This window comes from Scyliorhinus torazame, chromosome 1, assembly GCF_047496885.1.
Source record: "Scyliorhinus torazame isolate Kashiwa2021f chromosome 1, sScyTor2.1, whole genome shotgun sequence".
Lineage (NCBI taxonomy): Eukaryota > Metazoa > Chordata > Chondrichthyes > Carcharhiniformes > Scyliorhinidae > Scyliorhinus > Scyliorhinus torazame.
In genome coordinates, this window is record NC_092707.1 from 133,057,423 (window position 1) to 133,069,660 (window position 12,238).

A 12,238-nucleotide genomic window follows, 5' to 3' on the forward strand; every position below is an offset into this window, starting at 1 on the left:
CTTTCAGTACCACCCCCATCTCCTTCTTCATCGCTTCCATGTGCTTTGTGTACTGTTTTTCAAGTTCCACAACCATTACTTTGGTCATTTCTTGTGCTGTGTGCGATGCGGCCTCCCCTAGTGCTCCAGCCTCCGCTTTCCTTACAGTTCCTGCGCTGACTTTTCCACTCACCGGCAGACTTTCATTAACCCCCTTTTTCACGGCCGTTTTTTCCCCAAGCTTGGACATTTCTCCTCCCTGCGCCTTCTTACAGCTTTTTCAGCCTCCGTTGCCCTGAGACCGGGCGTTAAAACCCCAAAATTTCTATATCCGGCTGCCTCCTGCCCGCCGTCACCGGAAGCGCCCCCCCCCCCCATAACTTTATTTTGATGTGTTTGGGTGGTTTACTTGGTCAGTAATCCAGATGTTTGGCTTCTTTATCCATTCCTAACTCCCCCTTTCCGAAGCTGGATGTACTGTCCAGGATGAAGGCAAATATTGTGGTCCACGCGTACCATTGGTGTCTCCCACGCCACAGTCAACTTGCTCAAGATAAGAAGATATCTGGAATGATATTAATATTGGCTCCTGTCACCGGGTTACCATTAGATTTCTTGGTTTCCGTATAAAGTTTTTATATCAATAAGTGCACACATATCACCTGTCTCCACATATCGGGTTTTCTACTGTTCATCGGATTTTTCTGTTTCCATATCTGTAATATCCTGCCTGTCCCTTACCTCTCGCTTTAATTTGTGCAGTTGTTCACCCATATCTCTCACAAATTCTTTCACCTTTCCCTTAAAGTCCATTATATGCGGGCAGCACGGTAGCACAAGTGGCTAGCTCTGTGGCTTCACAGTGCCAGGGTCCCAGGTTTGATTCTCTGCTGGGTCACTGTCTATGCGATGTTCTCCCTGTGTCTGCGGGGGTTTCCTCCGGGTGCTCCGGTTTCCTCCCACAGTCCAAAGATGTGCATGTTAGGTGGATTGGCCATGCTAAATTGCCCTTAGTGTCCAAAAAATGTTAGGAGGGGTTATTGGGTTACCGGGATAGAGTGGAAGTGAGGGCTTCAGTGGGTCGGTGCAGACTCGATGGGCCGAATGGCCTCCTTCTGCACTCTATGTTCTCTATCTCCACTCTTTTGTATGATTCCCTCGGATACTTGTATGGCCCTACCCATCATTAACTCAAATGTGGTAAACCCGGTAGTCCTATTTGGGGTAGCCCAGAGACGCATCATGATTCTGGGCAAGACTTGTGCCCAGTCGCTTCAAGTCTCCTAGATTGCCTTTGCCAAGGAATTCTTTAATGTTCTATTCAAGCTTTTCACCATCCCTTAGCTTTGATGGTCGCAAGGGATGTGGAATTTCTGTTTGATTCCCATAAGCTTACACATTTCCTTTATTATCAGTTATAGGAATATCTTCATTTTTGAGGGATATCAAAGCCCCTGAGCGGGATTGTCCGTTTGCTGATGTCAAAATCCCGAAATGCGATTGGGCGGAGAATAGTATCCGATGCCATAATCGTGGCTGGCGCCGATTTGACGCCAAATTTCAATTCTCCATCACCTTGACAGCAGCGCCAATGCGTTCCGTAACGCACATACAGTAAACACCGTTTGCATATCATTAGCAGGCGTGACCCTGTATTCTCCGGGGCCTCCGCGGTTCTCCTCCTCTGATAGGCCGAGTTCCCGATGGACCGGTTCACTTCTGCTTTCAAAAATCGTGAAACCGGTGTGGTGGCTGCTGAGGGAGAGAGAGAGAGGAGGAAGGACATGGAGAAGAGCGACTGCTGGGTGCTGGGCCAAGCTGGCTTGGGTGGGGGTCCCTGCCAAGGCCAGGGGAGGGGGGTGACAGGAGGTGACGGGGGGAACAGGCCGAGTGGCCAAGGTGACCCCTCAAGGGATTGGGGTGGTGTCCAGGCACGGACAGCCATTACGGTGGCCATCTTGCTGCGTACTCACTGACCACCCACCTTGGTGCCTTGTTCGGCAGAGTGACACCGATCATATGGGTGCCCCCCCACCCCACACTCCGCGACACTCCCCTGCCCCCTCCCGCCCCAGCACCCGGTCACCTCCCAGCGACGGCTCACCCAGGGCAACACCCACAGTAGTCCCTGGCGAGTGTAGTGCCAGCCAATGGAACACCTGGCATCAGGGTCTGGTGGAAGGGCCAGAGGCCCCCACGGTGCCGGCCACCGATGGGGCCAGGGACCGGGGTGAGGGAAGGACATGTGGGGACAGAGCCCCTGCTGCCAACTGGGGCCACCATTTAGCTCAGTGGACATGGTTGGCAACGGGGGTACGTGCCATACTAACATGCCGGCCTTTCACGCCCTGCAGGCAGTGGATATTGGAATTCAACCAGCAATGGTGGCCTTCCTACTATTTGCCGCAGCCCTGGGGGATGCCCTGCGGCTGTACGAGCTGGCGCTGCTCAAGGAAGAGGAGGAATCTACAGTAGCAGAGCGGACAGTGGCAGAATGGGCAGCAGCGGAGCGTGCCCAAGAGGGACAGGTGACAGCCACCCAGGTTGGAGGGGCGGCCGGACAACAGACCGAGGAGGAGGAGGTGCCAAGGAGGCGCTGCACGAGGCCCCGTATGCACCAGGACCAATGCGCATGGGATCTGATTGCCTCCAGGTTCACCGAATTAGGGGGGCGGGTAACTGACCACGGGCACAGACACCGCATCCCACCCCACAACCCCCTAACTCCCCTCCCACCCCCAACTGAAACCCCCTCCGTGATAGATACCTGCCGCAGTACGGGGTGCGGGCCCTGGGTTGGCAGTAACAGCAGTTCTGGTCCACGGGATGGAGGATGATGACGACCCGCTCTGCAATGAGCTCTGTGCTCCACAATGTATGACAATGTCTGACTCTTTCACCATCCACCTGGATGACCTCTGCATGCAAGCTGACCATCCCATCACATGGTCCCATCGGATCTCTGGGGTGATGGTGGTGGGGAAGGTCGGGGGTGAGCGGGAGGAAGGTGGGGAGCCAGAGGGTCAGGCAAATTTGCTTCCCCCCCTCCACCCCCGCCAGCCCAGGCCAGCCCATCCCTGACACCCATCTGACAGAGCACTGAGGCAGGTTGTTACGGTGACAACAGGTGCTTAATGTGAACGAATATACACAGGTTTGTGCCCTAGCCCCTATAACTAATCTGTGCCCTGCACCGGTGCTAACTTAACTGGTGTCTAACTTCCTGGCGTTACAGGCCCTAACGCTACATCTAGGTGGTACCCCAGATAGTACAGCAGGAGTGGAGGTGGTCTGCTGTGATACTTGCCCTGCGACCTGGGTCCCCGTTGGCAGGAGTCTTCTGGGAGACCCGGCCTGGATGGGCCCGGCTGCTTCTTGGGTGTCCCGGGTGGCGTGGTGCCGCCCTGTTCTGCCCGCTGCCCACCACATGTGCCAGGGACAGGAGGGAGGGGCGGAGTCTGAGGTGTTTCGGCACCTCCCCTGCGAGAGTCACCGTCGCGGGCCCTATCACCTCCTCCACCCTCGGGGTGCCCGATGGCCCCCAGGCTACTCTATGGGACGAAGTGAAGCTATTCCCTGAAGCCCCCCCTCCACCTGGCACTGTCAGTCTTGGAGGCTGTGACTGTGCCACCACCTTCTGGGTTTGTGCCACATCAGCCAGTGACTGTGCCATCTCCCTCTTGGACTGGGCCACCTCCAATGTGTCCGTGCCATGCTGGCCACAGCGACATTGGGCTGGATTCTCCGATTTGGAGACTGTGGGCTGGATTCTCCGATCCCCGACGGCGAAATCACATTCGGCGACAGGGCGGAGAATCTCCGATGACGGTGAAATCGGGGGGCAGCGCCACTTTCAAGATGCTCCACCCCCTGAAAAGTGGCGTACTCATCCACGGCCTCTGTACTTTGGCTGAGGCCCGCCCCGCGATGCTCCGTCCCCGACTGGCCAATTTCCCGACGAGGTGGGACACATGTGGTCTCACCCGTCGGGAACTCAGTGTGGCGGCTGAGGATTCGGTCCAGCGCCGTCACAGTCGGGGGAGGGTCTACGGCGCTGAGGACCCGGGTTCGACCCGGGCCCTGGGTCACTGTGTTGAGTTTGCACATTCTCTCCGTGTCTGCGTAGGTTTCACCCCCACAACCCAAAAAGACGTGCAGGGTAGATGAATTGGCTACAATAAATTGCTGCTTAATTGGAAAAAAAAATAATTGGGTACTGTAAATTTATTTTTAAAAAGGCAACTCAGCTCGTCCCCATCCACCGCCCTTTCTTTGTCACCCTGATTTTTTTTTTCTCTTCAGATAAATTCTCAATTCCATTTTGAAAGTGACGGATTGACCCTACCTCCATGACGCTCACAGGCAGTGTTCCAGATTCTAAGCATTCCTTATCCCTGCAGCCATTCTCGTACACCTTTGCTCCACTCTCCCCAATGACTTCACATTTTTCCAAACTGTGCTGTGACATTTGGACATCCACAATTGGGACATATTACTCCAGTTGAGGCCAAACCAGTATTTTGTAAATTTTTGCCACAACTTTGCTTAATTTCTGCTGGCTTCAATGATGAGCAACGTTGGGCACGGCGTAAAGCGTAATTTCACCCAGTTCCCTGACAGTGGTTTAGATTAACATTGTGTCACACAGCTGAATACCAGATAAATCATATAAAATCTATTCAATCTGGATTGACTTTTTTTTTCAGACTGTCCTCTTAAATTTGCTGCAATGTCTGTTGATATTCTACACACTGTACTACATGATTGCGAGCATCTGCTTTGGTGCATTCAGGTAAGATGTACAGGGACATTTCTCCTGAAATATGATTAATGTAGAAATTGATATATCTTATATTTCATATTTGATGCAATAATGTTGTTAAAATCCCTGGTTTAAAATACGTACAGGCAGTGTGTCTACTGAAGCTGTAATTAAGGTGTCGTAAAAGGCGAGGTAATCATTGCTTTTGACCATTTGCTTGTTTACTTGTTTGCTTTATTTGGCCACTTGTTCCGCACTGTAACCAATCACTGCTTGTCGATGTACCATTTGTCAGTGTTCTCTGTTGATTATTCTTTTTTGTCCACTATGTATGTACTGTGTACGTTCCCTCGGCCGCAGAAAAATACTTTTCACTGTACTTCGGTACATGTGACATGAAATCAAATCAACAAATCAGAGAGATGGTTAACAGAACATTGTTTTGATTGCAGGCAATTCCCTGGGGTATAGATGTTTTTTTTCAACCAACGCATCTTTACAGATCACTAGAACCCAATTTGCTCTTAAACAGTCTAAATGGTCACATCTGTGTTTTTTATTTTTATTGAATATTTTTATTCAAGGCATTTTACATATATACATGAAAATATCAGAAGACCAGAACATCAACATGAACAGAAACCACAAGCCCCCAACTTCCTACGATACCAACACCCCAACACACCACGCCTTCTTAATTTTCCCCTTATATCCTCCTTTGCCCACCCCAACCCCACTGAACCCTCAATTCACCTTGAAGAAATCAATGAATGGTTTCCACCTCCGGGTGAACCCCTCCTCTGACCTCCGCAAGGCAAACTTGACCTTCTCCAAACGCAGGAATTCTGCCAGGTCACTCACCCACAACCCTGCTTTTGGCGGCTCCAAGTCCCGCCAGCACAACAAGATCCATCTGTCAGGGAGGCAAAAGCCAGTACGACGGCCTCCCTCCCACCTGGAGTCCTGGATGTTCTGACACACTGAATATTGGATCCACCTGCAGACTCGGAGCCACCCCCACACCCAGAATCTCGGACATGACATCTGAGAACCCCTGCCAGATTCCCCGCAGCCTTGGGCATGCTCAGAACATGTGGACGTGATTCGCGGGTCTCCCACACACGGCCCACACCTATCACCCACCCCTGCAAAGAACCAGTTCATCCTCGCAACCATCATGTGGGCCCTATGCCCCACCTTAAACTGGATGATGCTTAACCCCGCACACGAGGAGGACGCGTTCACCCTCCGCAGGGCCTCCTTCCATGTCACGGCCCACACCTCCCCACCCAACTCTTCCTCCCATTTATGCTTACTGGAATGCCGTCCCTCTCCATCAACTGACTGTAGATATCCGACACCCTCCCCTCCCCAATATTGTCCTCCAACACCAGAGGTAGCAGCCCCACGAAGGACAGCATCTCTCTCCTCACAAAATTCCTCACCTGCAGGTAACTGAAAACATTCCCTTTGGCAACTCATATGTTTCCTCCAGCCCTGCAAACTTTACCCCTATAAACAAGTCCCTAAAGTACTCTATCCCCACCTGCCGCCACGCCCGGTACCTCGCACCCAGCCCTGTCGGCGCAAACCAATGATTATCACATATCGACGCCCAAAACAACAAGCCGTCTAATCTGAAATGTTGCCTGCGCTGGCTCCACACTCACAATTCTGAAACCACCACTTGGCTCACGGAGTACTGGACCGGTGAGAACAGAAGGGGCGCCAACAACAGTGCCCTCAAACTCGTCCCCCTACATGTTGCCGCCTCCACCCGCCTCCACACTGACTGCTCCTTTACTGGCTTTTTCCTCACCATTGTGATGTTCATTGCCCAATAATAATTCATCAAATTTAGCAACGCCTATCACCCCCCCCCCCCCCCCCCCCCCCTCACCAAAAATCCCTCTTCACCCACGTGGCTTTCCCCACCCACAGAAACACCAAGATTATCCTATTGGATTCCCCAGGTTCCTAAAAAAGGACTTTGGAACAAAGATGGGGAGGTTCTGGAACACGAACAAGAACCTGGGCAGCATCGTCTTTTTAACCGCCTGCACCCGCCCGGCCAGTGACAGCAGCAATACATCCCACCTCTTGAAAGCCGCCTACATTCCCTCCACCACCTAAGTTCAATTTATGTCGCTGCGGCCAATTCCACGCTGTGTGGATTCCTAGATACCGAAAACTCACCTCGTCACCCGAAACTGCAACTCCCCTAACCTCCTTTCTTGACCCCTAGCATTGATCGGGACAACTTCGCTATTCCCCATGTTCAATTTATACCCTCGTAACCTGCAGAAATTCCCTCAAGATCTCCATGATCCTTTCAAAGCTGCCCACCGGGTCCAAAATATATAGCAACAGATCGTTCTGCACACAGCGAGACTCTGTGCTCAGCCCCCCGCCCGTCTGCCCCCCCACACAATTCCTTTCCAACCCCTCAATGCCCTAAGTGCCATCACCAGCGGCTCTATCGGCAAGGGGAAAAGCAATGGGGAGAGCGGGCACCCCGGCCTCATCCCCTAATGTCGCCCGAAGTAGCCCAAATCCGTCCTGTTCGTCAGCAAACCCAATCTACAAACTCCTGGCCAAACCTAAACTGACCAAACACCTAGTTGGCTGGCGTGTAGATGAGATTGAAGTCATAGTGCTGTAACTTCCTCTTCAACCTTCGAATGCGCAGAAACATTTGGTTGAGATTTTTCTTGATGATGTTAACCAAAGGACGATGACCTGTCTCAACTGTGAAAGTTGAAAGACCATACACGTAGTCGTGGAATTTCTCCAAGCCTGCAACTACACCGAGGCATTCTTTTTCGATTTGAACGTATCTCTGCTCTGTTCTGGTAATGGTTCATGGATCGTGATGCATACACAACTGTTTTCCAATCGTCATGCTCGAGATGCAGAGAACTGTTCCTAGACTGTTTTTGCTGACAGGTGTGGAATGAATTTCCTGATACAATTGATCACACCCATCACTCTTAAGATGGCTTTCTTGTCTTGTGATTTTGGCATGTTGAGAATTGCTTGGATTTTGTCCTTGTCAAGTTCGATTAGAGCTTATCACCTGGGAATGTGACCTCAGTTACTCCAAATTGGTACTTTTGCTCGTTGAGCTTCAGCCCATTTCTCCTGACCATCGTTAGAACTTTAAACAACTTTGCGTTGTGCTCTTCTCTTGTTGAACCCCAAACGACGATACACATGTACACCTTCGATACCTTTGATTATGTGCTCCATGGCACGGTGAAAAATTTCTGTTGCCGAAATTATGCCAAACGGCATTCTAAGAAAGCAATACCGTCCAAATAGCATATTAAAGTGCAGTACTTTGTACTTTGTGCCTCTAACTTTAGCTACCAGAAACCTTGAGATGCGTCAAATGTCGTAAAGAATTGTGCACCAGCCATCTCAGATGTGATTTCTCCACACTTCTGGCATTTGGTAGTGTTCTCTTTTGATAGTCTCATTAAAATCTTTGGGATCCATACATATGCAAATATCGGCATTCTTTTTCTTTACACAAACCATGGAATTTACCCAGTCGGTAGGTTCTTCTATCTTCCTGAATACTTTTAATTTTGTCATTCTGTCTAGCTCCTTTTTGAGGCCATCCCGAAGCAGTGCAGGTACTCTTCTTGGTGCATATATCGAAGGGTTTGCATCTACTTTGAGTTGTACATTGTAGGTGAATGGTAGTGCACCAAAACCTGTGAACACATCACTGAAATTGCTCAAAATGATTGGAGTACTGCTCCAACACTGTGTGGATGCTGTACATAAACTGCACTGGACCTAATTCTTCACAGGACTGATCACCTAATAATGAATCCAAGCCCTTGGAAACAATATAGAATGGGACAGAATAAACTTTGTTTTCCATCACCACACTCAGGTCACAAGCACCATAACATTTAATGCTTGAACCATTATAATCTCTCAGAGATATTTTGTGATTTCTTCTAATAGGCTGAATTTTTAGATTTTTTAAATCAGTCATGCTGATTAAATTGGCTTTGGCACTAGTGTCTAACTTCAATTGGACCACTGTACCATTCACTTCAAGTGGTAGCAGCCATTTGTCCTCATCAACAGCATTTATTATTATTTTTAAAAACATTTACACTACCCAATTATTTTTTTCCAATTATGGGACAATTTAGCATGGCCAATCCACCTATCCTGCACATCTTTGGGTAGGGGTGAAACCCGTGCAGACAGGGGGAGAATGTGCAAACTCCACACAGACAGTGACTCGGGGCCGGGATTGAACTCTGACCCTCAGCGCCATAGGCAGCACTGCTAACCACTGCGCCACCATGCCACCCTAACAGCATTTATTTTAAATGGAGTATCAGTTTGCATCTTTTTAAGTGCTGGAGAATTTTTAATGTCTGCAAAAAAATTCTTATTTTCTGTGTTTACTCCAACAAACAAGAATGCTTCATCACTGGAGACTGTGGGCTGGATAAGCACTGACGTCAGCGGAGCATGTGTGGTCTTCTACGACCAAAAACTCTGCGTGAAACCCTCTCCGATTCAGGGACCGATGAGGGGCTAGCACCGGCGTTGGGTGATACCCTCTTTCATGTGAGAGTAGCTTTAAGAAATGGGTGTTTATAAATGTGTGTGTATATAAATATCTGTAGTGTGGGTACCTTTAAGAAATGGGTGTTTATTACTGCAGTGATGTCAGAGAGTTGGTGGAGCTGGGCTGTCTGTCAGCTTATTACTTTCGTTTTAGGCTGTTTGCTGCAGAGTGTGTTTTAGTTTCGTTTTCAAAGCTGGATAGCTGCAGTCACAGCCAGAAGGGGTATCAGTCTCTCTCTCTCTGTCTTCTAAAGACTGTAAATCGATCCTTTGGTGATTTAAAACTAATAACTGCTTTGAGTAGTGACTTTAGCCTGATGTGCTTCTGTTGAAAGGTTTTTTTAAAGTCTTATGGATGTTAAAAGGACACCTTAACAAAGAACAAAGAAATGTACAGCACAGGAACAGGCCCTTCGGCCCTCCAAGCCCGTGCCGACCATGCTGCCCGACTAAACTACAACCTTCTACACTTCCTGGGTCCGTATCCCTCTATTCCCATCCTATTCATGTATTTGTCAAGATGCCCCTTAAATGTCACTATCGTCCCTGCTTCCACCACCTCCTCCGGTAGCGAGTTCCAGGCACCCACTACCCTCTGTGTAAAAAAACTTGCCTCGTACATCTACTCTAAACCTTGCCCCTCTCACCTTAAACCTATGCCCCCGAGTAATTGACCCCTCTACCCTGGGGAAAAGCCTCTGACTATCTACTCTGTCTATGCTCCTCATAATTTTGTAGACCTTTAGCAGGTCGCCCCTCAACCTCCGTCAGTCCAGTGAGAACAAACCGAGTTTATTCAACTGCTCCTCATAGCTAATGCCCTCCATACCAGGAAACATTCTGGTAAATCTCTTCTGCACCCTCTCTAAAGCCTCCACATCCTTCTGGTAGTGTGGCGACCAGAATTGAACACTATACTCCAAGTGTGGCCTAACTAAGGTTCTATACAGCTGCAACATGACTTGCCAATTCTTATACTCAATGCCCCGGCCAATGAAGGCAAGCATGCCGTATGCCTTCTTGACTACCTTCTCCACCTGTGTTGCTCCTTTCAGTGACCTGTGGACCTGTACTCCTAGATCTCTCTGACTTTCAATACTCTTGAGGGTTCTACCATTCACTGTATATTCCCTACCTGCATTAGACCTTCCAAAATGCATTACCTCACATTTGTCCGGATTAAACTCCATCTGCCATCTCTCCGCCCAAGTCTCCAAACAATCTAAATCCTGCTGTATCCTCTGACAGTCCTCATCGCTATCCGCAATTCCACCAACCTTTGTGTCGTCTGCAAACTTACTAGTCAGACCAGTTACATTTTCCTCCAAATCATTTATATATACTACAAACAGCCAAGGTCCCAGCACTGATCCCTGTGGAACACCACTGGTCACAGCCCTCCAATTAGAAAAGCATCCTTCCATTGCTACTCTCTGCCTTCTATGACCTAGCCAGTTCTGTATATACCTTGCCAGCTCACCCCTGATCCCGTGTGACTTCACCTTTTGTACTAGTCTACCATGAGGGACATAGAACATAGAACAATACAGCGCAGTACAGGCCCTTCGGCCCACGATGTTGCACCGAAACAAAAGCCATCTAACCTACACTATGCCATTATCATCCATATGTTTATCCAATAAACTATTAAATGCCCTCAATGTTGGCGAGTTCACTACTGTAGCAGGTAGGGCATTCCACGGCCTCACTACTCTTTGCGTAAAGAACCTACCTCTGACCTCTATCCTATATCTATTACCCCTCAGTTTAAAGTTATGTCCCCTCGTGCCAGCCATATCCATCCGCGGGAGAAGGCTCTCACTGTCCACCCTATCCAACCCCCTGATCATTTTGTATGCCTCTATTAAGTCTCCTCTTAACCTTCTTCTCTCCAACGAAAACAACCTCAAGTCCGTCAGCCTTTCCTCATAAGATTTTCCCTCCATACCAGGCAACATCCTGGTAAATCTCCTCTGCACCCGCTCCAAAGCCTCCACGTCCTTCCTATAATGCGGTGACCAGAACTGTACGCAATACTCCAAATGCGGCCGGACCAGAGTTCTGTACAGCTGCAACATGACCTCCCGACTCCGGAACTCAATCCCTCTACCAATAAAGGCCAACACTCCATAGGCCTTCTTCACAACCCTATCAACCTGGGTGGCAACTTTCAGGGATCTATGTACATGGACACCTAGATCCCTCTGCTCATCCACACTTTCAAGAACTTTACCATTAGCCAAATATTCCGCATTCCTGTTATTCCTTCCAAAGTGAATCACCTCACACTTCTCTACATTAAACTCCATTTGCCACCTCTCAGCCCAGCTCTGCAGCTTATCTATATCCCTCTGTAACCTGCTACATCCTTCCACACTATCGACAACACCACCGACTTTAGTATCGTCTGCAAATTTACTCACCCACCCTTCTGCGCCTTCCTCTAGGTCATTGATAAAAATGACAAACAGCAACGGCCCCAGAACAGATCCTTGTGGTACTCCACTTGTGACTGTACTCCATTCTGAACATTTCCCATCAACCACCACCCTCTGTCTTCTTTCAGCTAGCCAATTTCTGATCCACATCTCTAAATCACCCTCAATCCCCAGCCTCCGTATTTTTTGCAATAGCCTACGGTGGGGAACCTTATCAAACGCTTTGCTGAAATCCATATACACCACATCAACTGCTCTACCCTCGTCTACCTGTTCAGTCACCTTCTCAAAGAACTCAATAAGGTTTGTGAGGCATGACCTACCCTTCACAAAGCCATGCTGACTATCCCTGATCATATTATTCCTATCTAGATGATTATAAATCTTGTCCCTTATAATCCCCTTCAAGACTTTACCCACTACAGACGTGAGGCTCACCGGTCTATAGTTGCCGGGGTTG

At 49.2% G+C, this 12,238-nt stretch overlaps 1 protein-coding gene across 1 annotated transcript in view; it reads left to right on the forward strand.

The window, feature by feature from the left end:
* LOC140412916 (putative transmembrane protein 244) overlaps positions 1 to 12,238 on the forward strand; it is a 108,393-nt gene that overhangs the window by 47,170 nt on the left and 48,985 nt on the right. Inside the window, exon 2 of the mRNA XM_072500864.1 lies at positions 4,686 to 4,771. Coding sequence (XP_072356965.1) covers positions 4,686 to 4,771 — 86 coding nt within the window. The remainder of the gene's footprint in view (positions 1 to 4,685; positions 4,772 to 12,238) is intronic.